Source organism: Coniosporium apollinis (genome assembly GCF_000281105.1).
Source record: "Coniosporium apollinis CBS 100218 chromosome Unknown supercont1.1, whole genome shotgun sequence".
NCBI lineage: Eukaryota > Fungi > Ascomycota > Dothideomycetes > Coniosporium > Coniosporium apollinis.
The window spans coordinates 448029-474824 of NW_006913263.1; the positions used below are offsets into that span (position 1 = coordinate 448029).

General features: G+C 55.1%; 8 protein-coding genes across 8 annotated transcripts; 4 read left to right on the forward strand and 4 right to left on the reverse strand.

The window, feature by feature from the left end:
- Positions 1-498: 498 nt before the first annotated feature.
- Positions 499-1161, forward strand: W97_00160 (uncharacterized protein; the record flags this gene model as incomplete). The annotated part of the gene is made up of 1 exon (XM_007778077.1): positions 499-1161. The coding sequence occupies one exon, from the start codon at positions 499-501 to the stop codon at positions 1159-1161; it is 663 nt and encodes a 220-aa protein (XP_007776267.1).
- A 590-nt stretch (positions 1162-1751) lies between these two features.
- Positions 1752-2658, reverse strand: W97_00161 (chorismate mutase; the record flags this gene model as incomplete). The annotated part of the gene is made up of 3 exons (XM_007778078.1): positions 1752-1829; positions 1878-2529; positions 2588-2658. 3 exons carry the CDS (start codon positions 2656-2658, stop codon positions 1752-1754), a joined length of 801 nt encoding a protein of 266 aa, XP_007776268.1.
- Positions 2659-2933: 275 nt separating this feature from the next.
- On the forward strand, positions 2934-5061 carry W97_00162 (mitochondrial division protein 1; the record flags this gene model as incomplete). The annotated part of the gene is made up of 3 exons (XM_007778079.1): positions 2934-3044; positions 3104-4735; positions 4786-5061. The coding sequence occupies 3 exons, from the start codon at positions 2934-2936 to the stop codon at positions 5059-5061; spliced, it is 2019 nt and encodes a 672-aa protein (XP_007776269.1).
- Positions 5062-5541: 480 nt separating this feature from the next.
- On the forward strand, positions 5542-9846 carry W97_00163 (uncharacterized protein; the record flags this gene model as incomplete). The annotated part of the gene is made up of 2 exons (XM_007778080.1): positions 5542-6420; positions 6478-9846. The coding sequence occupies 2 exons, from the start codon at positions 5542-5544 to the stop codon at positions 9844-9846; spliced, it is 4248 nt and encodes a 1415-aa protein (XP_007776270.1).
- A 3643-nt stretch (positions 9847-13489) lies between these two features.
- Positions 13490-14788, reverse strand: W97_00164 (uncharacterized protein; the record flags this gene model as incomplete). Its single annotated transcript, XM_007778081.1, has 3 exons — positions 13490-13571; positions 13625-14482; positions 14538-14788. The coding sequence occupies 3 exons, from the start codon at positions 14786-14788 to the stop codon at positions 13490-13492; spliced, it is 1191 nt and encodes a 396-aa protein (XP_007776271.1).
- Positions 14789-17880: 3092 nt separating this feature from the next.
- Positions 17881-18363, reverse strand: W97_00165 (uncharacterized protein; the record flags this gene model as incomplete). The annotated part of the gene is made up of 1 exon (XM_007778082.1): positions 17881-18363. One exon carries the CDS (start codon positions 18361-18363, stop codon positions 17881-17883), a length of 483 nt encoding a protein of 160 aa, XP_007776272.1.
- Positions 18364-20268: 1905 nt separating this feature from the next.
- Positions 20269-24019, reverse strand: W97_00166 (uncharacterized protein; the record flags this gene model as incomplete). The annotated part of the gene is made up of 3 exons (XM_007778083.1): positions 20269-20749; positions 20831-21018; positions 21074-24019. The coding sequence occupies 3 exons, from the start codon at positions 24017-24019 to the stop codon at positions 20269-20271; spliced, it is 3615 nt and encodes a 1204-aa protein (XP_007776273.1).
- Positions 24020-24708: 689 nt separating this feature from the next.
- W97_00167 (uncharacterized protein) lies at positions 24709-26758 on the forward strand (the record flags this gene model as incomplete). The annotated part of the gene is made up of 3 exons (XM_007778084.1): positions 24709-24943; positions 24998-26622; positions 26723-26758. The coding sequence occupies 3 exons, from the start codon at positions 24709-24711 to the stop codon at positions 26756-26758; spliced, it is 1896 nt and encodes a 631-aa protein (XP_007776274.1).
- Between the last annotated feature and the right edge of the window lie 38 nt (positions 26759-26796).

Sequence of the window (26796 nt, forward strand, 5' to 3'; positions counted from 1 at the left end):
CTTCTTCTGATATCTCCGTTCCTACTACATACTCTACACACCAATCGCCAAGATGCCATACAACAATACGCCCATCGCTCCGCCTCAGGAGTATACCGGAACAGTATCACTACCACGTACGTACCCAGTCTCGCATAGTCCTTTCTCATGTATCCTCGACTTGGAAATATGAGGGTCGGGGACATCGTGAATCACACCCGCGTGAGGCCTTTCACGTACACTATCCGGCCAAAGGATCCGTTACCATGCCCAGCCGGGGAGACATTGGAGTGCGCGCGTTGCGACAACAAGCCCATGGAATTATCACTCAACCCGGCTGCGGACGAGGACATTGAAGATATGGAGTTAGAGTTCATACGACCCTGGGATCAGCAACCTCGGTTGCACAATCATGTCAGATTCGCCTGGCCGCGCGTTGCTCCCAATATCTTGTGCTGGGGGCTGCTATATCTGTTTCTTCGTTACCGTCTGAGGTCATAAAGCACCCAGTATACTGACATGCTCCTCCCAACCACAGTCGCCCGCGTCAAAAAGATCATCCACGCCGATGACGAAGTCGGCCCCTGCTCCAACAACGCCGCCTTCGTCATCGCCTGCGCGACTGAGATGTTCATCCAGTACCTCGCCGAGAAGGCGCACGATGTCGTCAAGTCAGAGACCAAGAAGCCCAGACGGAACGTCCAGTACCGAGACGTCGCTACAGCGGTCGCGCGCTTCGACAACCTGGAGTTCCTCGAGAGCGTGGTGCCAAGGACGGTGAAGTGGGGGGATGTGAAGCGGCGCCAGGAGGCTGAGAAGGCGAGGAAAGAGCAGCAGGGGTTGGCGGCGAATGGGCAGACGACGCTGGGGCTTGTGCGGGGCGAGAAGGCGCTGGATGCGCAGAGTGAGGGGCGCGGGCAGGTGAATGGGTATGATAGTGTGACGGCTGTTGATGATGAGGAGAAAGAGGAAGAGGGGGAGGAAGAGGGGGAGGAAGAAGGGGAGGAAGAAGGCATCGATGAAGATGAGATGGATGTGGATTCTGAGGAGACAGCTGGTAGACGCCGGGGCGACGACGCAGAAGAACATCAGCTGGAGATGGAGATGAGAGGTCCGAGGATGAATGGAGCGGGCAACAGTGGAAGAACGGACACTGTTGGTAATGGGACGGCTATGGTGTGATCCCTTCCACAATCTTGTGTTGCTTCTCGCACCGTTCGATTCAGTACTCGGGCGTCTGTTGGTTCATTGGAGGCAAGGCATGGGTCTCACGGTAGTTTCTAGGATGGAAGAGCGCGGAGTCGAGCATTGCAGGCGTTTGGGTATCTGTGACGGCTCCCCAAGGGCGACTATAACGTAAAAGGTAGCACAGCGATACCTCACATCATGTACTGAGCGTCTTCTGTGCTGCTTCATCTGAAGCTTCGCTAGGTATCGAGTTAGGACAAGTGAGCATCAACCTCCAGAATGACCCGTCTTCTTTCCCGGCTTTCTGGAGTGCTATCACGTGACTCGGACGGCAGCAAGGGCTCTCCCTGCATGACATGCAAAAGTCGATGATAAGAGGAGTAATGCGGCACTGCGGACGACAAGAGGCTTCTGGTCTCGAACTGCTTGCATGGGTATCATCGTCACCCAATATTCAAGCTGCACCCGGCGTCAGTTGTTGACTACCGATCAAGGTACCGATTCTAGAGACAACGTACTTGTTTGGGCACCACCCCTATTCTTCATTGGTTGTTTTGACGTTTCTAAATGCTACATGCACTCTCTCACTCATACTGAGTACCTTTCAGTCGCTGCATCAAGTATTCAACCTCGACTTCTTTCGTCAAAGGTATAACATAGTCCTGCTTGAGCATTAGCATGTGTTCTCGTCACCAGACAATCCAGCCAACCTTATACATCGCGACCACAGCTTCCACATTGATCTTTCCCGGCTCGTCCGCACCACCGTCGGGGTCAGTACCGTAAGTCTTCGCCTTGAGTCTCAATCGCTCCAACACCTTCTTCTCTACTTTTGCATCCGTAATTGCCTCATCAATCCCTTTCCGATCATTCGACTTGATCAGCGCAACAAACCGGTCCGTCTCCTTGCCAAACTTCGCTTCCGCAACGTACTTGCCGAAGTGTATTCGTCTAGACAAGGCTTGAAGGCACTGAACGTCGCATGTGGCGGACGACCCATAGTTCTCTTGCGCTTCGCCCCGCTCTTCTCTCCCGAACTTGGCGCAAGCTGCCGGAAGGATGTGCTCGATGTAGCTCTGCTTCAGCTTCTCGTTGAAGTTTACGTTATTCGGATGGAGAACCTTGGGATAATTTAGAGGCTTCAGAATCGGCTCCTCAAGCGCGTCGGGGAAGAAGGGGTATTCGTCTGGTGCTTGGTATCGGCGGACGAGGGAGTGGAGGCGCTCTTGCTCGCGCAGGATCCAGTCAAAGAGGCTTAGGGAGCTGTTCGGTATCTGTACGCCGCCAGGAACATAGATAGTCTTGTTCAGAGGGAACTGTACGCGCTCGATCAGGTGGAAGGTTATTGTGTCTTCAAGGCGGCTGCGGACTGGTCAGCGGGGCTTCGATGTCACTCTGGGCTGAGGCTTAGTTCACCAACATCAATTGATATCTTATATTCGCCAGATCCAGCGCCTTCGACGCGTCCGAAAGATCAATTGCGGCATCCATTGTGTTCGATTCAGAGCGTTGTGAACGAGTTGCTTGGGGTATCGCGTGCGGGTGCCGTCATCGGAGGTGTTTGGCTTTCCCGCCAGCGGTGGGTTTCTCGAGTGTTGCAACACCACGCCTCCATCATCACGAGTCTGCAGCACGCGCCATCTACGATAAAGACCGTACTTCACAGAGATCGCTTTTCAGCTTCGAAGGACATGATGCTCAGGCCCTAAAATACCTCACATCTCGTTGGAAGTGGTCAGGAAGCTACCTCCCCTCTCGTTTACCGCATGGCAAGCTCCAGCAGCCGAAATGACTCTCCAGCGCGAGCTGGCAGGTCTGGCAGGCCCAGACCAGGATCACCGCCTGAGGATGAGTCGTTTCTCAGCAATAGCATAACCGTAGGGTCTTCTGTCTCATCAGGTCGCCCTTGTAGCGAAGCTCTAACAGCCAAACACAGAGCCGACAACTCGAAGCCTTCGGGAGAAAAGTCCAAGCCACCGCAGGCCACCTCATCGGACCGCTTGGAGAAGCCGGAGTCAACCAGCACTATCAAAATGCGCTCGGCGACTTACACAGGGAGTTACGGCGACCTATGGTGCAGCGGTCGGTCTTCAGCTCATTGAGCCAAGCAACGCCCAGGGAGTTAATACGGTCTAAGCTCTCTGCGCCGGAGATATCTCAGCGGGCACTAGCATACCTACCTGATGAGCTTCTTTCGCAGATACCGGAGAGCAGTAATACATACTCCCTGTTCCAGGGGTTTCAGGCGATCGTGCCTGAGGAAGAGAAGGGGAGTAAAAGGCGGCACGGGCAGCATAACTCGCGAGGACAACGGTTACTTGGGGAGGCTGAGGAGGACACTGATGGACCGCCAGCTTTGGCCAGCCTGAAGAATGACAAGCGCAGTCTCAGTCACCGCCTGGAGATGATGAATGTACGGAAGAACATGTGCGTTTCTGAGATCAGGGAGATAGACAACAAGATCGCCAACCTGAACACCATGCGAAAGATAGTACTGGACCGGCTGGCAGGGCTCGAGCACGAAGAGGCGGAGCTAGAGCATGAACTGCACGAGGTGGACAACAAGCTGGACGACATGAAGGAGGAGCTGGAGGATGCCGCTGCACTGGCGCAGAAGTCACCCAGCGTGAAGGCCGAAGCGGACACGGCAGACACGCCGGAGTTCATGTCTGAATCCATCTATGAGAAACTACCTCCGGCACCATCACCACGCTCAAAGAGACGGCACAAAATGCACAGACGGATATCGATGCCTGTGCTACACGAGCACATGGATCCAGGATCCAAGATCAGAGAACTTCAAGCGCACAACGACGCCATCACGGCAATGGATTTCGATGCGCCATTCGGCACGATGGTCTCGGCGGCACTGGACGACACTGTGAGGGTTTGGGATCTCCATGCCGGGCGATGTATGGGACTGCTCGAGGGCCACTTATCATCGGTAAGGTGTCTTCAAGTGGAAGACAATATTGTCGCAACCGGATCCATGGACGCTTCAATCCGACTTTGGGACCTCAGTCGTGCTGAATACGCGCCGCAGGACAACCGTATCAACAAAGACGGTCAAGAAGAGGAGGATGATGGACTAGGCTTTGAGGATCCCGAGGCTGCTCCACCGGCACCGCCACCGACCAGCATGAAGGACTGTCCCATGTTCTCGCTCGAGGCGCATGTGGCCGAAGTCACTGCGCTGCATTTCAAAGGCGACACGCTGGTATCTGGCTCTGCGGACAAGACACTGAGGCAATGGGACCTGGTAAAGGGGCGCTGTGTCCAGACGCTAGATGTATTATGGGCTGCCGCGCAAGCCTCATCGACGATGAACTCCTCCAACGGTCAATGGCGACAGACTGGCCGACTACCAGATGCTACGGCCGACTTTGTGGGTGCCGTCCAGTGTTTCGATGCTGCGTTAGCTTGCGGTACTGCTGATGGCATGGTGCGGCTATGGGACTTGAGGAGCGGCCAAGTGCACCGCAGTCTTGTGGGACACACTGGCCCTGTGTCTGCTTTGCAGTTCGACGATGTCCACCTTGTCACAGGGAGTCTCGACCGGAGCATACGGGTAAGCACATAGTCCACTCATCTCACGTGACTATCGCTGACCTGCAGTAGATATGGGATCTACGAACAGGCTCGATATATGACGCGTTTGCATTCGACAACCCCATCACAAGCATGATGTTCGACGCCCGCCGCATTGTTGCAGCTGCTGGCGAGGATGTGGTCAAAGTGTATGACAAGACGGATGGCAGGCATTGGGACTGCGGGCCAGGCGCGGCTGCGGACGATGAAGGGGGAGTCTTCTCGACAGTTGAGAGGGTCAGGATCAAAGATGGCTACCTTGTCGAGGGGCGCAAGGACGGCATGATTGGCATCTGGTCTTGCTAGAGCGGATGTACAGCAAGCATTTGATGGCGTCAACTTGTATACTCGCAGATCGGCCGCGTTGAGTGGCCTGCCACTGTGTGCCAAGGACTGTAGATTATTCTTGAGACTTCATAAACGTCCCAGCGGTACCGATACAGTTTGACGTTCTTCTACTCGAGCAGTTAGAGGACGTTAGGTAAAATATCCTGTTGTTGTTGGTTACCCGAAAGGCGTCGATGAAAGGCTTCGAGGACATGACGCTTGGACCCCCGGCCGAAACGCCAAGTCCAGAAGATTTCGCCTCCTAGGGGTACATCACCACCTCTGCTACCCACCTCTGCTACCCGGCCCTGCTGTCTCTGCGTCCATCGGTTCCGTGTCGGGTTTCTTCGCTCCTTTCCTTCCGTCTCTTTCTCTGCGCGCTGCTTGAGCTTAGTGCGATTGTGCGATTCCGCCTTGCGTTCTTCCTCGACCACCCCATCCCTCATATCGCCTCCGGCCATGCTCGCCCACGCAGCACGGCGCAAAGTACGACGCGACGCATTCCAACACCTAACGCCATCCTTCGAGCAACTACGTCTCCCCTGGCTATGTCCGGCGTTTCTGGCATCGAGGAGGAGCACGGCGACGGCGGCGGCAAACGGATCGTCTGCTGAGCCAAGGAGACATAAGACGAGTAGACCAGCGGTTCAAAGGACAGCCACGCGCTCACTGGCCACCGCGGCCGACTTTGTGCATTCGCCACAGGACTCTATACCATTCGAAGGTGTCCATCTCCTGAATCAAAGCCAACCATGGAGCACAAGCCGAGCCACGCCCAGCTTGTCCGACCTCAGAGCATGGACTTCTTCCGACATCGTTGTCTTCCAATCCACCGCGACGGTCTCGCCACCCACCATAATGACAAGACTAGGCATTGGGGGAGATCCGACGGAGCTCTACCAGAATCTATATGCCTCTTTACGCGTTGGGCGGATAGAACGGGCGGCGGCGCTGGTCCGACGATTAGCGGATATCTACACACCACATGCTATAGAACTGCTCGAAGCGCACAACCTTTTTCTCGAAGGCATGGCAGAGGCGGCAGAACACCAGCGGCCTGGAGCGAGCCTACAAGCTATGCAGAAATGGTTCGAAGTCGAGATGAGGGCTAAGGATGTCACTCCAGATGCAAGGACATACGTTACGATGATTCGGGCCACCGTGGCTCACATGGAAGGATCAAAACAAGCAAGGACACTGCGGAGATATATGCATCTTGCTGAGCAATCCGATGAGCAAGTCTATGCCGATACAATGAACTCGGAGGAATACACGAAAAAGGAGTTTGCTGCTATATGCAACGCCCAGCCAGATCGGTTCTACGGACCGCCGCCTGAAGTTGTTGAGAACCTGGCAGATGAGGCGCAATCCGAAGGTGAAGTGTTGCGCTTGCAGCCGGTGGGTGATTCCAACAGTGCGATTCCCGACATCCGTCCTGTTCATCAGAAAGGCTTAGGGCTGCAGACCCTGAAGAAAGCTTTGTCGATATTCGATCCCAGCCATGAGCTGAATAGCCCGAACGCTCAGTCGAAAGAGTATGGTATGTCGTTAGCTCATGCGAGGCAATCGCGGATGGAGGAGGATGTTGTGGACGCTGCAATTGACAGATGGCGAGCGGAGAACGAGAACCTGAAAAAGCTTGGTATCAGCTCTGCCCTCAAATCGAAGCCCTTGGAAGCACTCATGTGGCAGTGGTATACCGAACTGCTGCCTCTACTGAAGGAGGAGATAAAAACGATACGGCAAGCCCTGGACAATCCGAAGGAACACTCACAAAGCGACCAGCTGCGCTACGGACCATTTCTCGAGCCTTTCACTGCCGAGAAGCTGGCAGCTCAGTCGATCATTGTACTTGTCAGTTCGCACGGCTCTGCCGACGGCGTGCTTGGATGCAGGCTCGGTCCGCTTGCTATGAAGTTGGCTTCTGAGCTGGAAACAGATAGCACCATCGAACTCCACAAGAGACAAGCCAAAGCTTCCGGCCGGAAGCACCTATCGCAGGAGCGGCTGCAAGCCCTCGCCAAGATGTCCAGAGGGCCGCTCCGACTGCGACCCTCGATGGCTACTCCGATGGCTACTCCTAAGCCTGACGAGGCCACGCAAGTAAAGCATATGCAGCGTCTGGAATGGCCAGCAGTTGTGAAAGCCAAAGTCGGCGCTATGTTGATATCCAAAGTCATCGAAGTCTGCAGAATGCCCGTCACTCGCACGGACGCAAAGACTGGGAAGACGGTTACGGTGCAAGAACCGGCCTTTTCACATACAGTCCTTTTCGAGAAAGGCCGAAGAGTTGGTCACATAGAGGCTCATGAGGAGCTTGCCAAAAAGATCAAGACGGAGCCTCCACGTGGGGCACTCGGTGCACGACTCCCAATGGTTGTTGAGCCCAAACCGTGGACCGGGTATAGAGAGGGAGGTTTTCTACGATATCCTACGCCCGTCGTGCGACAACGTGGGCAAGATGATATCCAGAAGGTCTATGCAGTAGCCGCCGCTGAAAAGGGGGATCTAGATCAGGTCTTCGCTGGCCTGAATGTGCTAGGCAGGACTCCTTGGCGTATCAACAGCAAAGTTCTCGATGTCATGGCGGATGCCTGGAATACTGGTGAAGCAATCGGGGAACTAGCGCCCGAGAACCCGGACATTCCGTATCCGCCCGAGCCGAAGGAGGACGCGGACCCAATGGAGCGCAGGTGGTGGCTTAAGAGAATCAAGGAGATCGACAACACGAAGAGCGGCTATCATTCGCAGCGATGCTACCAGAACTTCCAACTAGAGATTGCTCGCGCTCTCCGGGATGAGGTGTTCTACTTCCCACACAATCTCGACTTCCGTGGAAGGGCTTACCCGCTGCCGCCGCTCTTCAACCACATGGGTGCCGATCCTGCGAGAGGGCTGTTGGTATTCGGCACGGGTAAAGAGCTGGGCAGTGTTGGCTTGCCGTGGCTTAAAGTGCATCTGGCCAATCTGGCTGGCTACGACAAAGCAAGCTTGAAAGAGAGAGAAGAGTTCGCGACCAAGCACATGGACGACATCTGTGATTCAGCAAAAAATCCACTGGGCGGCAGGCGATGGTGGCTCAAGGCAGAAGATCCGTGGCAATGTCTAGCAACCTGCTTCGAGCTTGAGGCTGCGTTCAACTCTCCGGATCCGACGCGCTACGTTTCGCATCTGCCGGTCCACCAGGACGGCACCTGTAACGGCTTGCAGCATTACGCAGCACTCGGAGGTGATAAGGCTGGTGCGAGCCAGGTTAATTTGGAACCCAGCGATCGACCGCAAGATGTGTATACTGCAGTTGCAGAACTCGTCAAGGCCGAGATCAAACAAGAGGCAGCAGAGGGCAACCCTGCAGCCAAGTTCCTTGATGGCCACATCTCTCGCAAGGTAGTCAAGCAGACTGTCATGACTAATGTCTACGGTGTCACCTTTGCCGGAGCTCGAGCGCAGGTCCAGGCCCGTCTCAGGGACATTTTTCCAAAGTTCGAGGAACAGCCAGGGTTTGCCGGCCTCCCTGGTCTTGCAGCCTACATTGCCCGAAAGATCTTCGCTGCGCTAGCCTCGATGTTTGGAGGCGCTCACGACATTCAGTACTGGTTAGGCGAATGTGCCACCCGGATACTCACGTCATTGAGCGCCGAGCAAATCGCACTCATCGTCGCAGAAGCCGATGGGGCGGCAGCCAGCGCTGACATAAAGTTCCGGAAAGCACGCAACAAGCTAAAAAAAGGGGGGGTGAACGATGATATCACCCAATTCAAGAACGGAGTCATTTGGACAACACCACTAAAGATGCCAATCGTTCAACCCTATCGGAAGACCAAAGTAAGCCAGATACGAACAATGATTCAGAACATCAGCATCCGGCAACCCCGCCTCACCGACGCTGTCGAGAAGCGCAAGCAATTGCAAGCTTTCCCGCCCAACTTCATCCACTCCCTTGACGCAACCCACATGCTGCTCTCAGCCCTCAAGTGCAACGAGATCGGCCTGACCTTCGCCTCCGTGCACGATTCTTTCTGGACCCACGCCGCCGACGTTCCAGCGATGAACCGCGTCCTCCGCGACGCTTTCGTGCGGATGCACTCCGAAGACATCGTCGGCCGGCTCGCAGCCGAGTTCCAGGCCCGCCACGCCGGAAGCTGGTACATCACCAGCATCGTCAGGGCCACCTCAGTCGGCCAGAAGATCGCTGCCTGGAGGCTTCAGGCGGAGAAGTTGTTGTCGAGTAAGATGACCTGGTCCAGGGCGGCCAACGCCAATATCAATGAGCTGGTTCTTGAGGTCAAGCGCCGGAAGCTGCTGGACTCTGAGGACCCGGAGGAGAGGAAGCGGGGTGAGGAGATGGTTACGCCGTGCAGCATCTTTGAGGCTGAGGCGGGTGAGTCGGCGATCGCGGAGCCGGCGGGGCTGGGAGAGGTGCTGCTTGGGCAGGTGCAGGCGCATAATGCGGAGAAAGTGGACAGCGCGCTTGCGGGTGACTTGGAGCAGGTGGAGGCTGCCGAAGAGGAGATTGACTCTCCCGCCGAAGAGACTAACGCGGCGGCGGATGACGACGCTTGCATCGACTCAATGGAAGTGGCCGAAGCTACCGAATCCAGGACTGCCGACGAGCAGTCTGCAACCCCGGAGAAGCCGGCGAAGAAGAAGCATAGGACGGTGTACAAGGTCCAGGTTTGGAGGCCGATGTCCTTCCCACCTGTACCGAAGAAGGGAGACTTTGATGTTTCGAGGCTGAGGGATAGTCAGTATTTCTTCTCTTAGGCTCTCCGCTCTTGTACACTTGTGGTTCTTCTGGATTGTGGCGTCTTCCTTCTCTCCTTGTCCTCTGCCCTTGATATCTACTACTTGTACACTGTTCGTTCGTAGAAGCTTGTGGGATGGTGGGAGGCAATTTTCTGAAGTTCAGCGTTGCGCGTCTTGTGTTTTGTTCAACGCGCTGTGTAGCATGGTCGGCGTATTGGTGCCGGGGCTGGATACCACTGGCGGTTTCTTGGTGCATTGCGGGCGTCTGGTGGAAAAAGGAATGGGGAGTCAGAAGTTGTATAATCATTGATAGAAATGTACCATAGCATGCTTGGTCAGTACCAAGCTGTAGATACCTTAAATCTACGCTGCAAATTACTACCTGGTTTGCTGCAAAAGCCTCTTTGCCCTCCTCGTAGTTCCCATGCGCCTGCCGCTGGCTGACATTTACGCTATCTTCCAAACATGGAAAAACCAACACGTCTTGTGATGCGAAGGACGGGGTTTTAGTGATGAAGCGGTGTCGATTACCAGCTCATCGCTAGGCAGTCATAGCACAAGATATATATGCGTTTTATATCCTAACGCCCAGCTGAATCGCATGCTTTCTTATCCATAAAAGCTTTGAAGCCTTGAGGGTTATGTTACAGATAGGAACTTGCGATTTTGTTGATGCTTGGTCACAGGTACCGCTTCCTCATTAAAAACCTTGCTCTTCGTAAACACAGGCCGCCTTTCCTCTCCAACCGACTTACCTTGAGGACATCTATAAGACAGCACGAGCGGGATCCTCTTCCAGAGCTATCGATCGAGCATACTCGAGGTCCAACGCTAAACTTGATATCCGCTAATCAGGGCAGAGCTGGCCCTGAAACAACCCTTCTTCCCCAAACTTTATACAAACATGCTGTTGGTAAGTGAAATAACGGACTGAAGCTACGTGAATCGTTTCGCACGGTTCCGAACAGCTGTTAGCCTAGGAGGACGACTTGCCTGTACACAGGGGCATCGTGGTTGAATGTGCCCAACGCGGGCATCTCCCTTCGATATCATCCAAACACTCCCACATCAGTCCTCTGCGTGATGTAAACGAGTTGTTGATTGTCTCTAAGTGACTCACCTTAATGGACCACTGGAGTCATATAGGAAACTTGTTGAGGAGCCGTCTCATGACAGGTTTCGGTAGTAGGCACTGGACCTAGGAGTGGTCTCAGGTTCCGTACGAGTGTTCGTCGCCAGTCCCGGTGGTTGCGGCTGGACATCCCGCTTCCCCCCTTGGTAACGGCCTGGCATCTGGGATACGCTTCTACGGCTGCGTAAACCAGGAAGACTGACTTGGATGATACGCGAGAATCAATCTGCCTCGGCACAGCCCTAGCAAATGTAACTTGCAGAACAGAATCTTGGTTCGGATTCTGAAACTACGTTTCCGACTCACGAAGGGGTTATCCCGACCGGGACGGGAAGATCATCCGCCACTTCGCTAAGAGTTTTGCTCTCAAGGGATCCCTGAGTTGAGGATACAGGATCGTGCGGGGGGATGCTGGGAGCAAAAACCTTGAAGAGCCTCGGCGGATTAACGTTGATGCCCGAGAGCTACGAGTACAAGGAAGTCCAATTTCCAAGAATCTTGCCCACGAGCTTTGACGATCGAAAACAACCTCGCTGCCCTCCGTGTGATCCAGGCACAGTGCGTAAAGCGCCACCCACATGCCGTCACAATTCCAAGAGTCTCATGGAGAGGGCGTGGAAGCTGATGTGCTCAATTCCTGCTCAAGCAGTAGATAGCTGCGAAGTTGAAGCGTCTGTTTGTGGACGGTTGGTCCATTGGCGGGCCTCTAGGACAGAGTCTTTCGACTTCCGGTCTACAACAAACAGTTCTCAGAACACCCAAGCGAACTGCCAACTCCTTGGGCGCCAATAGACCGGCCAAGAAGGACAAAGGTGACAGACTGCACTAGCCTCCAACCCAACAGCCCTACCAACCTAGAGAAAGTCGACCTTTCCCAATGCCAAGTCCTCGGACCATTACTCGCTTGTCACAGCGATTGCAAGCGAGGCCAGCTCTGTTGCCGCCGCGCTGTTTTCACTCAAGGTACCCTGCAAGCAGGAATCTTGATGTGTCTTTGGAAGTTCATTGGAGAAGGAAGGGTCGGTAACAGCACATTGTGGGCTGTCGATCAGGCGGACTGAGCCCGAGCCGCCCATCTTAAACTGAGGGTGTTGGAAAGTTGCACGCCCAAAGGACATGCTTCCAAGATCAAAGGAGCCAGGGATGCCAACTCGGCGGACCGAGCCGCGCGAATCTGCTTCGTCGAAACATCGTCGTGCCATAGCCGCAGAAAGAAATATCGAGTGGCGGAATCAGAATACACCTCCATTTGTCCGTTATGGCAGGGTATACGAGCTGCCGGAACAATAGCTGATTGGTCGAATAAGCGCGTTTCCGCCATATGGGCCAATGAACGATCATGGACAGGCTCCGCAGCACTCGAAAAGCTGCCTGCATACTAGCGAGGTGTCATCGGATGTGCGAAAGGGGTGTTTTAAACCCCGAGGAGTCCGTGAGTGTAGTTGAGCCAAAACCAACAGGCCATGTCCTTGTCTACGGCTGTGACGGCAAAGCTGGCTGAAGCTTAAATTTTAGTCGTCCGATATCACATTAAATCACAAGGGAGAGTCTTGTGCGGGCTGGACCCGCACCCTGCTGCGCAAATCCAATGGCAAAGCACCCTCAGCTCAGCCCCGTGGTGTGAGTGGTGGACTGCAGAGCGGGAAGCAGGGAGCGTATCCGGCCTGTACAGGATTCTCCCTTGCAAATTAAACCCGGCTCGGCTGACCCGTCCGTGCAATCCAACCCAGCCCAGTCCATCCCGGCGGCCTCCCAAACCCGCAGCATTGGGGGATTTTGACTTCCTGAACTCGGGAACTCGGACGCCCGTGCATCCGAACCAAAGTTATGCGTTATGCAAAGTTATGCTTTATCTCCAACCTCTCGGTTAGATGAGCAACATACGATGGGGGATGAGCTCGACGATCAAAGAACAACCCAAACCGTTGCCCAGACGGAAGCGTGCAGCGCGTGCAACGGTGATCTTCATTCCCCACGAAGCTGACCCTGTGAAGCAAAAGGACCGCCCAAGGCGGACGGCATGACCCACCGGCCGCGCTCCTGGGGTGAAGGAGACAGCGACCCCGTGGAACGCCCAGCGTCGCACAGCTGGTGGGCGGGTTACACACGCGCGCGCTTTAAACATGGCCAATATTGCAACGGTTGGGCTGTGTTGAACCGCACGCAAGAAGCCGGGCCGTCAGGGACGGGGGCATTGAGGGGCTTGGTTGTACAGATGCTGGTGGGAAGGGAGTTTTTCACGAGATCGTGCAGGGCATCAATTCATGGTCCACAGCACGGAACTAGGTAGATGGGCAACAAGATTATGCGTGTAATAACGACTGAACTTCTGAGCCTGCTTGAACGCGGAAAGTGCTCGCTGTCGCGGCTGCGATGGTATCGGCTTCAAAACTGAGAGCTCGTTCGCTCAAGGATAGAACAGGCGCCGCTAGCGCATCGTAGAATGGTAATGCGCGAAGAGTCGTAACATCGTTCCCGTACACACTTTTTGGACGGTCCTCGGGCTGCCGCAGCCGTAACCGGACGGTTCTACGGCATCTTCAGCCGAGCTAGCTTCTCTTCTAGGGATTTGACGACTTCTGGGTCGAACTCTTTCTTAACCTTTTTCGGCCTGGAGGTTTGTTAGCAAGTACAGTTACGCCAATCAGAACACAGAAGACTCACGGCTCTCGAGTGCAAGTGTCACACCGGTTGTGGCTACAATTACCGCATACCTTGCTCTTCTCCATGAAGAGGGTCGAGCATTTGTCACATGTCCACCGAATGCGTTGTCTAGGCTTTCTCCATGTGCGTTCCTTGCGCAGCGGTTGTTCGACTTCTGATTCCTCCTCCGCGGGTGCATCTCCAGGATACCCGTGGGGATACTTTTTCGGTTTCGACGGGTCCCTCGGACACTGGACGCAGCGAACGTGCTGGCAGCTGGAACAAACCGTTTCGGTAGGAGGGACGAACAACGCTTCGCACTTGTGGCAGGTTCGACGGACTCGTTGCGAGACATGTTTGCGAACGAAATCCGGTCCGCCAGAAGGGCTCGGCTTAGTTAGGATTGGGTAGCCAGATCTCATGCGAGTCTTTTTGGGCGCCTCGGGTGCAGGCACAGCGATGGGTGTCGGTAGCAGGATAGGTACGGGTATAGGCGCCGGTATAGGTGCGAGTACTGGAACAGCATCCCCCTCTTTGAGTGCAGCACCCTTGCCCTTGTCTTCCAACGCAGCTATGACTTTCTTTGGGGGATAGGCAGGACACTTCTTGCAGCGTTTGTGCTCGCATTTCGAGCACACTTTATCATGCCCAAAGTTTGCCTGGCAGCGATGGCACTGGCGGCGGACGCGCATCCGGATAGTTTTCTCCACTCGCTCACTGCTGACAGCGGTAGTGCCTGTGGTGATCCATTCGTGGTCCTCCAATGTCAGCCCGTACTTGGCGAAAAGAGCACGGGCGCGTTCCTGTTGGATTGCGCTGCGGAAGTATGCCCCGGAGGTGGTCGAAGTTACCGGCATGTTATCAATTACCATCGGGCCACTACAAGTATAAGTATATAAGCGCAGTTAGGCACTGGCTGTGGGAAGAAACTCACGTGCTTGTGGGCACTATTACCGGAACAATGGCCGTCGTCGTTGTTGTTGTCGTCACGACATCAGGTACAGGATCAGGTATAGCAGCAGCAACGGGCTCCTCGGCGACAGTAGGCGTAGGGTCGGCAGGAGGAGTAGTCGATTCGTCTCTGCTCGAGCTTCCCCGTCGCATGTGGGTCTTTAACCTCTTCATATATTTGCTCAGGCTCGAGCGACGCTCCGGCGCCGGTCTTTCCGGTGGTGGTGAGCTCATGGTGAACGAGGTACTTGTTCCTGGTCGAGGCTCTGACGGATGGCCGGGTAGGTATGCGGCTGATGACGGTACGGTATATCCTTGGAAGGACTTCACAGCGTTTGCGATAACGCTCACTTCAGTCGCGTATAAGGCCTCGTATGCTTGCCGGGGCGATCAGCTCGGTCGAAGGAGGTGAGATATCTCTGCTCGTGATGGGTTCGGCAGGACGGACTCGGCGGTCGGTGGTACAGATAACGAGCAGCGTCGCGATATCAAGAACGAAGAGGCACTGGGTGCTGCTGTCCTCCCACAACCTTCTGTCCAATGGAGTTTTTCCTTGTTCGCGCTTCCCTAACCCCAGCCAGCAAAACCCATCGAAGGGAAGGGGGTCCGGGAAGGAAGTTGGCGCTGGAGCCGTTTTGAACGGGAGAGCGCGAGCTTGCACATCACACCACATGGGGCCCAATAAAAGCGGGGCGTCGTGGCAGGATTAGCGTCTTCGGCTCCCGAGCTGCTGGGAGACCTGGGTCTGTCCAGGCCGTGTGGTTAGCGGCGGCCAAAGTTTGGTGCGCATGAAAGCGCTTCTGGACAAGGAGCTCCCCTGCATCTCGCTCTGGGGGCGTCCCATCATCATGGCCTCGGCGGTGCGTCACGGCGCCTTGACTTGGGCCAGGTTGTCGGAGGAGCTGCTGACACGGAACACAACCCAGACACACCTGGAGGCCTGCACCTCTCTCCTGCAGCCTCCAGACGGCACCGCCGAGGAGCATTTGACAGCTGGCCGCGGATGGCGGCAACTTCCCGTGCGCCGCTGGCCAGCGCTCCACTTTCTGCCACCTTTCCTTCTGCTTCTCCTCTCCATGCAAGCCCGCTTCTTGGGGCGAGCGGCCTCCACTCCCATTTGTGCCAATTTCAGAGGCGATGCTCGATATCGCAGGAGGACACGAAACGGTCGCCTATCCCGGTTCTGCAGCTCTCAACCGCGTTCAGCCCTCTCGAGGGACGGGAGCACAGACACCAGTAAGCCAGATAGAGGAAGCACTTGACTGCAGACGGCCATAGCGCGATACTTTACCGGGCGATGTCCATGGACTGCACGAGCAGGGATGGCCAAGCATCTGGGTGAAAGAAATTGATAGACTTCAAAATCAACAAAACCGATCAAACTCACGATCATTCCGGTGTCCGTGCCTGCCGCCAGACGTCTCCACAACATATCCAGGCGTCTCTGCTTACCCTCGCCGCTAACTAAGCGGTACTGTTGTATCCGGCAAGGCTTTCTATCAACGCTCACTACGGATTCGTGATGTTGGAGTCCGGCAATTTCCGTTAGCTAAGTTATTCCGCAACAGGGAGCTATCCGGACGCTTGCCTGAATGGTCGTAAGGCCGTCGTCTCGATCCCTGCGCCAGAAGCCACAAAACAAGCGTAAACTGCAAGCGCTCGCTGCTCCCGGGTGAACCGGACCGGGATATTGAATGGCCAGCTTCGGTCAATGCGCATTCCTGGAGTGAGTGTTGGCCGGAGCCTCAATAAATGGCCGGTGAGAGAAGCTGCAGCGAGAGCAAGGACAGACCGTCTGCAAGCTTCAGGCACTGATGCTGCACCGCCGTCCTGTTCCATCGCCTTGCAGGTGGCTGCCACGCTCTCGTGGACAGCATCAGGGTCACGTTACCCAGCGTTCTGTGTGCGCGTTGCACAGCGTTCTGCACGTAGCTAAGGTCGACCGGAGAGCGTTGAATATCAAGTTTCTAGAAGGCGAGAAAGCAACGGCGAAGCTTCCAGACGAGCACCATGCCTGCAGCCGCCCTTGCCAACTCATTCATGCTGTTCATACAGAGCACGGCAGCGTCTTGAGCAGCGTCGGCCATGCCCATCCGGCTCCGCATCCTATTGGAGATGGAAGCAGACCGTATTTGCACTTCGCTCGCTCACGCGTCGCCCTGCTCATCATCGTCTATTGAGACCATGCGACAATCGCGTGATAACAGCGTTCTGGCATCGCTAAGTAGTTGGCGCGCAATGCTGATCTTAGTAGACGCCAGGGGGCATCAATACCTCACAATATGAGCGCGGCCGGTTACTCCTACCACAAGAGTCGATTCGCGGACATCGAGCAAGTCAGTCCATAAACAAGCAATTGCGCTCAGTGTGGTCTCCTGTATGCGAGCAATGATGCGGTGCAAAGTGGAGCGCGGAACCTAGAGGCAAGGTCGTACGTTGCTCACGCCAGGTTCCCAGCCGGTCGTTCCACGTTGATGCCCAAACGGCTATCTCGAGCCAGGTGTCACGGCTGCTAAAGAGACAACGCTAGCACAGTACCTAGCTAGCTGCTCTCCCCGACGCAGATCTGAGTAGTACCTGTCTCAGAGGAAACGATTGATGTTCAATTGTCTCGTTGTTTCAGCGACTTTCCAGTCATCTCCCGTATTCCATACTCTGAGGTCTTACTGGATGACAAGAGTGTCCGATTATGTTTATGCCATTCTGCTAATGCGACAAGGACTACGAGCATTGATGCCGTTTGCGCCTAGTCCGCGGACTAAAAACCCAACCTGCTGGACGCCGACTAGACCAAGGTCAACACCTTGCTGGAGGTTGAGCACGACAGTTGAGAGAGTACGTAGTAATTTGCTGAACAAATTCAGGGTTCTATATGCCGTTGGCGAGCCGTCGGTTGGCAGTGAGGCGAAGTCTAGTGCGACTGTTTGACAAAGGGGATGCCGCGTGAGAGTCTGCTACACACGATGGGCGGACAAAGCACCTTCATTTGTGAGTTAGCATCTGTCGGTGCTGCGGTTTCGGGTCGTAATGGCCGATTGGGTGGACGCTGGTGAGTTTGGGAGGCGTGGTAAAAGAGTTGCGGTGTCAGAAACATCTGGTGTAAAAGTTCTGATAACTTCTTCATAGAGCTGCTGAAGGAAGCCTTTAAGCAAAGACAGCTTTCACTGTCCTCCCGTAGGGACGGTGGCATAATCCCAGAGTTAGGGCAAGAGCAAGAGCAAAGCCACTCCTCGAGTCAACCATCAGTGAGCAACGCGAATCTTCAAGAAGTTCAACCTTTCAGTAAGGCCTTCCACCCCTCACTCTCCGTCTCCCAGTTCCCCCTTTCAGACATCCCACTCCGGCTTCCCGTACTTGTTGTAGATATCATGCAACTTCTTCGGCAAGTTGACATTCGGCACAATAACCGTATTCATCGCACTCGGCGCCTCCCTCTCGCCCCTCCTCGGGTCTCCGTACGGATAGAACTTGTACTTGCCCTCCTTCGCCCCGTTGCTCTTCCACGGCTCCGACTCCGGCACCTGCGGCACCTCGAGCACCTCGCCGAACAGCGTCTGCGCAAATCGCGGCAGGTACCATCCCGTTCCAGCCATCGTGGTGGCTGTGATGGCGTAGAGAATGTAGAGCTCGGGGTCCCGCTTGGCGCCCTTGCGTAGGGTACGCTCGCCTTTGTTGTAGGTGTCGGTGTGAGTGATTTTGCGGAGAAGGGATTCCGGTTCGCCGGTTCGCCGGTCGCCGGCGTTGACGCCGGAGGGGCGGCGGAGGGCGCGGGTGGCTTTGAAGGCTGCGCGGCCGGTGATGGATGACATGATTGAAGAGTTGTGGGGATTTAGATTGAGTGTTTTGATGGAAGTGAAATGGCGTCGAGGAGTTTGACTTGAGCGCTTGAGAGCGTAGATAGATCGAGGTTGGAAGAGAGCAGACGGTTTTAGAGGACGGTTCACTGGGGTTATGAAGAGGGTTGGAGAGTGAAGTCACTATGAGAGACTGCTGCCAAAACATCGAACTTGGGGACAAGAGTGACGGAGGCGCAATGTCAGGCGTGGCTTTGCACGACCATCTGACGCAACTCGCACGTCGCATGCTGACATTGGAAATCCGAAGCGTTACCTGGAGATATGTGCATCTTTTCTTTAACAGTGTTCTACTGTCGATGCTAATATGGCTGTTTCCTATGGAGCAGAGCGCAGTGTGAATCTGTGGAGTTGCGGAGATCTTTGGATTATGGAAGTGGTAGATATAGTAGCATCACGTGATTCTCTGCTCTTCCAAGTCCGGCGCCATTGATCTTTCCTGTGACACATGGAGTTTCTATTACTGACAGGAGGCTCTAGGCTGGGTACGCAAACCATACTGGCCCTGGAAGCGGGACAACAGCTTCTGTTGCACTTCATTTCGGAGTTACTTCTTCTCGACGAAGTCTCATGTACCTTAACTCGAAGCGTACACAACCGGAGAACGGGCGATTAACAACTCACAACTTACGTCCCAAGTGCTTGCAGTACTTCGCTTGCGTTAATGTCATGGCTACCTACTAAGGCTCCGGCATTCGACTCTCGGCTACTGCATGATGTGTGAGACTAGATAGAAGAGATCAGGAGTCAAGCACGTCAACGCTCGTGAGCTGCTTCTAGCGTTGCGGCTGAGCATTTCTATGGTAGTTGAAAGTATCAGATAAGGATGGCTCAGCATACAGCAAGGCATGTCAACTGAAAACATATCGGCAACTTAGCACGGTAGTCTATCTCGGCTTCGTAGTTGTTGTGCTGCAGTCACCATCAACACTGTCTAGGTCGGGCTTGTCCCAACGTTGCCTCTCCTTCCCAGTGGATCCTCGTAACGGTCTTGCCATCACGAAACCCCTGCAGACGAACCAGACGAAGTTTCGATTCCCTTACTCAAACTTATCAAAGCCTCTAGATGCCACATTTACCCATTTCCAGATCTTCCACTACCCGCTTCCCAACCTCTGGTCCATTTTACATCAGCTCGGCGTCCCACAGCGAAGAGCTACATAGCACTAAACTTTTTTAATATCCTGAATACTTTCAATACTAAGAACCCAGAACCATAAAAAACTGTGATGCCACGTGCAAATGTTTGCTAGTAGCAATCGCTCGAAAAGAATGCGGCGGAATGACCGCGGCCGGCTAGCACGTTGTTGAGACTCAGGACCTGTGGATGGGCTGGCGAAACTTGAGAAGCCGACCTAGCCACGCATGAGTGCCCAGAGGCGCGACGGTAAGTAAGAGTGATCCGACCACAGGTGTCGGCAAGCAAGACAGTCACGATGCACAGAACTGGCGAAGACATACAACCACAAATCGCAGAAAGAGCGGTAGTACATGTATTGTATTCTATCGTTTCGAAATGTCTCTACATGCTGAAGACGTTCCGTGAAGTGAACATCAAGATGCGACGACAGGAGTGCATCAGACCCGCAAAAGAACATGCCAGGTATACGTTCCCCACCGCCAGCTGGTTCAGACCAGCTCAGTACAACCATGAAGTATGGGGTATCTCAGAATCGCGCTACAAGTCTTGCGCAGCACAGCGCCCGTGCCGCAGTCGTCAAGAGCGCCGAAGTAGTTCGCACAAAGAGGAAGAGGACAGAAAGAAACAGCGGCGTAGAGACCAGTCTGGTCTCAGCAACGACGCGCTAGCGACTCGCCGGGGACAGAGTCGAACGTTGCACAGGGTAGATACAGCCTTGCTCAGCCCATCAGGTTCGGCATGTTCAGCTTCAAACGAAACCTCTTCCCGTCAACGATGCCGACATCAGCCTTGCGCTTGCGGGACGGCAGCCCAACTTCCGAGCCCCTAGGCGTAGAAACACTCGATCCATCCACCGTCGTCGCCTCCGTCATGCTCTCCGCGCGGCTCGGAGGCTCTTCACTATCGGACGGCGTGTACGCCGGGACGGCCGCCGCGGCCGCAGTGATACCAGCAAGCAGCTGGCTCTGCTCGTGCGTCGAAGCGTACTGAGCGCGGAAGAAGGCGTCTTGCTGCTCAACGACAGCGCGGGCGGCAGGGTCTTTGTGCAATTCGCGGCATTGGTGGCATCTGATGTAAAAGGCATGATTCTCCGGTTTCGTGAATCCGAGGGCCTCGTATTCGGGCAGAGTCTCGCCGATTAGATCCGCGCGGTCAAAGTCCAGACAGTCTTCGCAAAAACCTTTCTCGCACCAGCGGCATCTGGGCTGCGTGTCAGTGACGTGAAACCTTTACGAATTGCAGAAGAAGAGGGACGGGATAAAAGGGCGTGGTCTTCCTTACCTATAGATGAGGTTGCCGGCGTCGCTGGTGCTCTTCTCGCAGTCGAAGCAGGAGTGCTGCGGACAGAAGGTTGATCCAAAGGCCTTGATCTTGGCTTCGAAGGCTTTAGGCAGGCAATTCTGGTGATAACTGCGCGGACATCGTGCGCAGCAGTATATCGTACCACCATTCCAGCACATTTGACAGTACTACACATTGTCAGCGGTTTCTTGTGAGGAGTCTGTGAGGGCTGGATCGAAATACCTCCTGGTTCACCATCTCAGGCTTCTTCTCACGCTTCGGCTCAGCAAGACGAGGATCTTTGCCCGCCATTGTGGGCACAGCCTCCCAGTCAGCGCATCTCATGCTCTCCTTGTTAATGGCAAAACCATCGACCATTACAGTGGTGTTCTTGTCCTTCCGGCGATCTGCTCTAGTGATTTCTGAAGAGAGGATCCTGTCGTCCGCTGGCAGCTGCTTCTGATATTTGCGCCCATCGAAGACAGCGCACTCTACTTTCTCCATCACTGAGAGCCACTTCTTTTCGTCAGAGTCGGAAGAGGACGACGCTGACTGTTCACTCATGTGAGGATCACTAGGCTTGTCTCTGCACTTTTCCAGAATAGTGGGTAAGTCCCACGATAGCATCTCGGTGGCATCAATCTCAGGGTGAGAGAGGGTCTGCGCTCCGCGACGAACCAGAGACATGAGCTGGGTGGTACCGAGTTGTGGCACGTCGTCCGAGACACCTTCAGACGATGCTTTCTTACCCCTGCCTGACTTGGTGGGTGTGCTATAGTTATTCTGCATCGACTCAGTGATCTTGGCAGACAGGTACAGCTTCTTCCTAATACGACCCATCATTTGCTCCTCGACAGTGCCTTGCGTGCAGAGCTTATACACAGTGACTGGTTGAGTTTGGCCGATACGGTGCGCGCGAGCCTCGGCCTGGAGCATGATCTGGGGGTTCCAGTCTTCGTCTAAAAAGATGACATCTGTGGCGGACGCGAGATTGATGCCGAGCCCTCCGGCCCTGGTCGAGATCAACATGGTCTTGTATTCAGAGGAGCGGTCATTAAACATCCGAATAGCAAGATTTCTCCTTGCGCGTCCCGTCTGGCCATCAAGGCGCAAGTAACGAAAGTCGCTACCATTACCCCCAATCAGAGCCAAGAGATCCTCAGTGCAATCGAGCATGCCGGTGAAGCCAGAGAAGATCAACACTTTCTTGCGCTTTTCCACGATCAAGTCCTGGAGAATCTTTCGTAGAACGACGAACTTGCCCGAAGCGAGGACGACATGCTCACCAACAAGGTAAGGAACCGGTGCCGCATTTGGTAGCAAGTACGGATGGTTACAACACTTGCGCAGCTGCATGACTAGATTCATCAACTTCCGCCATGCGGATTTGTTGGTGGCAATGGTGCTCTGTTCCTCCTCCAAAGCTTGGCGTATAATCTCCTTGCTTTCGTGCCACTCGTTAGAACCTTCTTGGCTAGGGTGCATCGACTGGAGCTTCGCCAGAGCCGCGTCCTCCTCAGCCTCGGCTTTGAGCGCGTTGACCTCTTTACCCTTAACGTCCTGAAAAAGCTCGTCGACTAGACGGCTGTCGGCTTTGGTGAGGAGTCTTGTGTACCAAAACCTTTGCATAGGCGTCAGCGGCACGTACAGCAGGACTTCTTCCTTTGGAGGCAGGTTCAAGTCGACACCAGGGCTCGTTTTTGTCCTCCGAAGCATAATCAACTCCAGTAGACGGCGAGCATCATCCATGACGGTGGTGTTGACCTTGCCACGTGTAAGGTCGAATGAAGACTTGAAGAGCTCGGCACTTTGCTCGGAGAAGACCTGAGGATACATCCAATGCAGAATAGCCCACAGTTCGAGAAGGTTGTTTTGAAGCGGAGTGCCGGTTAGAATGAGGCGGTACTCGGCTTGCAGGCCTTGCAATGCCCGCGAAATATCGGTCATGTTATTCTTGATCTTATGGCCTTCATCGAGCACGACGTATCGCCAGACAAAAGCCGTCTTGAACCATCCCTGTTCCGCCTGAAATGTTTCGTACGTCGTTACGATCAAGTCATAACCGCCGGCAGCAATATCGGTCTCAACAAAGTCCATTACTGGCTTGCTCGAAGTGGTGCGCTTCTTCGTACGATCGAGAGTGTTGCCATATCGGTCCTCTTGACCTGAAGCGACCTTCTTGAGATGCTTGCGCTCACTGACTGGACCGTGGAACCTCAAAACCTTCAGACCTGGCGTCCACTTCCGCGCTTCCGCCATCCACGAGCTGAGAACACTCAGAGGGCAGACGACGAGGAATGGTCGAGACTCCGCAGATGAGGTCACGTGTTTCCGTTCTTTCAAGTACTGGAATAGTGAGAGCGTCTGAAGTGTCTTCCCCAAGCCCATCTCATCGCCGAGCATGCCCGACATGCCGTTCTCATGGAGATAAAGCAGGAACGACAGACCGCTGAGCTGATAAGGCTTCATTGTTGCTATGACACCCTTCGGCTGGTGCTCCAGTGCTTCGTAGGGGACAACCTGAGGTTCGACACCCTCGCGGCTGTTCACCAGCTTCTGAACATAGTTCTGTGTGGGGAGGAGTGGTAGGAAGTAGTTCTTCTTCGCGATGAGAAACCTCTCCTGCTTGATTTTGGTACCAGCCGCAATGTCGGTGCGGATCCTCTGCCGGGCCGTCTCAACCTTGTGACCTGCAGTCGTCTTCGATGGAAGAAGGGTATCGGAAATCAAAATCTTGTTTGTCTTCTTGCTACCCTTCTTGATACTGGCTGAAGAGTTACGGCTTGCGCGATGAGTTGCCGTGCCGAGCGCTCTGCTTGTAGCAGACAAAACTGACGTTGGTCGCAGTGTACGACCTCCTGCTACTGCGCGCTCCTTCTCTTCCATGGTGTCCGCCTCATCCTCGCTACTCTGGCTGTCAATAACCTGTGCTTTTTCAGGACTTGTGAATACCGAGGACACCGAAGGCGAACGAGACTCGTCTGAACCGTCAGAGATCGCATACGAAATGGGAGGACGATCGCGGAGACCGTGAGTTGGAAGCGTCATGTTGGTCGAAGATCGGCGTAGCTGCGTGACTGAGGTGGGTGATCGTTGTGACCCGAATTGGGCCAGGAGCCGCGAGGCCGTCTGCCGCTTAGGAGGTGTTTCGGGCAACGGTGAGCCCAGAACGAGCGCTGGCCGTTCCATGCTGAGGTCTTTGGAAGAAACACGAAGGGGTGGTGAAGAGAAGCGTATCGTTCGTCGATCAGAGAAGGAGCGTTGGCGAAGGGGTTGTTAGTTTGTGAAGTGAAGTGAAGTGAAACGACTGAAAGCATGGACAGCAGCTACTATTACAGTGGATATTTGCGGGAAATTAGAGTTCTAAATGAGATGTCGTCTGCCGCAAGCATGCAGTTCTAGTACTGAAGGGTTTGTGAGAGGAAGGTGTGAAGCAAGATGGCGATTTGGCTCTGTCCGTCGAGCAGGCGCCGGATTCTACTGAGCTACACGAAATAGCAAGTGCTAAGTATGGCGCGCGTCCAGCGTTCCAGCGTTCCAGCGTCCCAGAGTTCCAGTGTTCGTCCAAGAACCAGCGGTCGAGATGTGAAGTGAAAGAAAAAAGTACCCCAAGAGAATGCGCCGTAAGGCTGAAGGGGTCGCCCACAGGGTTCGCAAGAATCTGGGGAACGCGTCAAAGCGCGCTGGTTCGTGGCGTCGGCGAGTCGCGGACCTTTGCAGGCCGATCAGCGGTAAGTGTGCCAAGCTTCTTCACTCCAGGTCACTCACGGCTTGTAAAACCTACTGGCTGTCAACACTCTTTATGCTTACCTAGTACTCCATCCCCCCCGATAGGACCATCCCCCCCAGTAGGAGCATCCCCTAGCCATGCCGATACTATGACACGCTTCTTCCCTCTCTATGTCCGGAGATCGGACGGCAAGCTCGAAATCGCAGCGAAGGGTAAGACAGAGCAGAACCAGCCTTTGCCCGGACAGCTTGACCAGACGCCCGATGCGAAGGGAATATCCGACTACTACCGGGAGATCTCCGTGGATGAGGTCAAGCATCTTGACTGGAGGAGGAAGCTGGGTGGCATGTTGGTGCGGGAGCTGGGTGGTCAAGACGATCAAGGTATGGTGTTGCGCTTTTTCGAACCCGCCTTCCGATCTTCTGACGGCTCTGTAGAGAAAGCCTGTATACTGGCAGCACTTCCCGAGAACTACCGACTGTACGAACACATCAAATCCAAGGGAAACGCTTCCGACGGCAAGACTACAAAGGCCACGAAGAATCATGCTGGCGGAGGACACGACCGTCAGGATGCATACCTCTACGGACACCCGCTAGGCCGTAAGAAGCGGTACAGAAGCCCTGCCGAGTTCTTCCCGCATCTCCTATGGCTCGTCACCGACAAGGCAGGCGATCCAGACAACTGCACCTGTACGATATGCTCGCCGGAGCAGCTGGAAGAGGAGAAACCGGCCAAGGACTCCAAGGCTGCGATTAAAAAGGAGGACATACACACCAGGCCCGTAGGCCGAATATCGCCAATAGTCGAAATACCTGCGCGACCAAGCAGCATCACCAGAGCCTCACCAGCACCCATAGCACGACGACCTTCCACAACACCTGTGACCCCCGCAAGTGTTTCCGCGTCCAAACCTCCTACCCCGACACCCCTCCCCCAGCCCCGATCCCTCGACCAACAAATCGACGCCCAATACAACAAATTCATCTTCCGCCCGGGCGAACTAGTCTGGTTCAACCGCGGCGTCGCCTGGGGTCTGGGCATAATCCTGCAACGCTACTACCTCTCCACCTCCCCCCTGATTCGCGCCTACATCGTCCAGCCACTCTCTCACCCGCTCTCGCACCCACCCACCGCAACAATAACTCAAGAAGCCGAACTCCGCCCCTGGCTCGCTTGGAGCGCGCCACAGTACACGAACAAGTACCTCGCAGAGCGCCCGACCACCTACGACATGCTGGACTGGCCGGCCTACATCGAGGGCCGCATCGGGCCAGGCGACGCGGAAGTCGACGGCAGCATCATGGCAGCCAAGGCAATCGACGCATCTTTCACGCTCTTCGACCTCATCAAGACCACTGCGCCCGCCCCCGGCGTCGAGGAGCGCCGCTGGAACGGGCTCTTCCTCGGCGGCGAGAAAGCCTGGGTCGGCGAGCCCGTGCGGTTGCGCATAGGCTCTGGATCCGACGTCCTCGTCATCATCGAGATTGTTGAAAAGGTGGCTTCGCAATTCGCCGCCGGCTCCTCGGGCAGTGGAGCAGGGGGAGTGGCAGGGGGGGCGGGAGGTGCGAGAACTAGCACCATAAGCCTCATCGGCGACATCTACACCTTCTGCAGCGTCCCCCTTTCCTCCTCCGTGCCAGACGACCGCCACCTCCCCCTCCGCATGCGCGAGGACCTGCTTTTCAGGAACCAGGTCACGGCGCTCACCCACTCAAAGAGCTACTGGAAACTCGCAAAGTCGATGGCAAAGCTCGGTATCGCGGATCTGAAGGGGCGCTGGTACGAGAGCAGTCTCTTGCTGCCGATTCTGCATCCAGACTACCATGAGCGCGTCCGCAGAGGCGATATCGGGGATGCGGGCGTCTGGATGAATGGCAGGGGAGATGGGCTGCCGCAGGGGTCGCCGGGGACAAGGAAGCCGGAACGGAGAGATGCGTTTGGCAGGGCGGTGCCGGTGGGGACGAGGATTGTGGAGGGGGTCGAGCCGCCGGTGCAGCCGCCGCAGGAGCAGCAGCAGCAGCAGCAGCAGCAGCATCAACATCAGCAGGGCTTGGGTCATGTGACGGCGCTCACCCACTCAAAGAGCTACTGGAAACTCGCAAAGTCGATGGCAAAGCTCGGTATCGCGGATCTGAAGGGGGGCGCTGGTACGAGAGCAGTCTCTTGCTGCCGATTCTGCATCCAGACTACCATGAGCGCGTCCGCAGAGGCGATATCGGGGATGCGGGCGTCT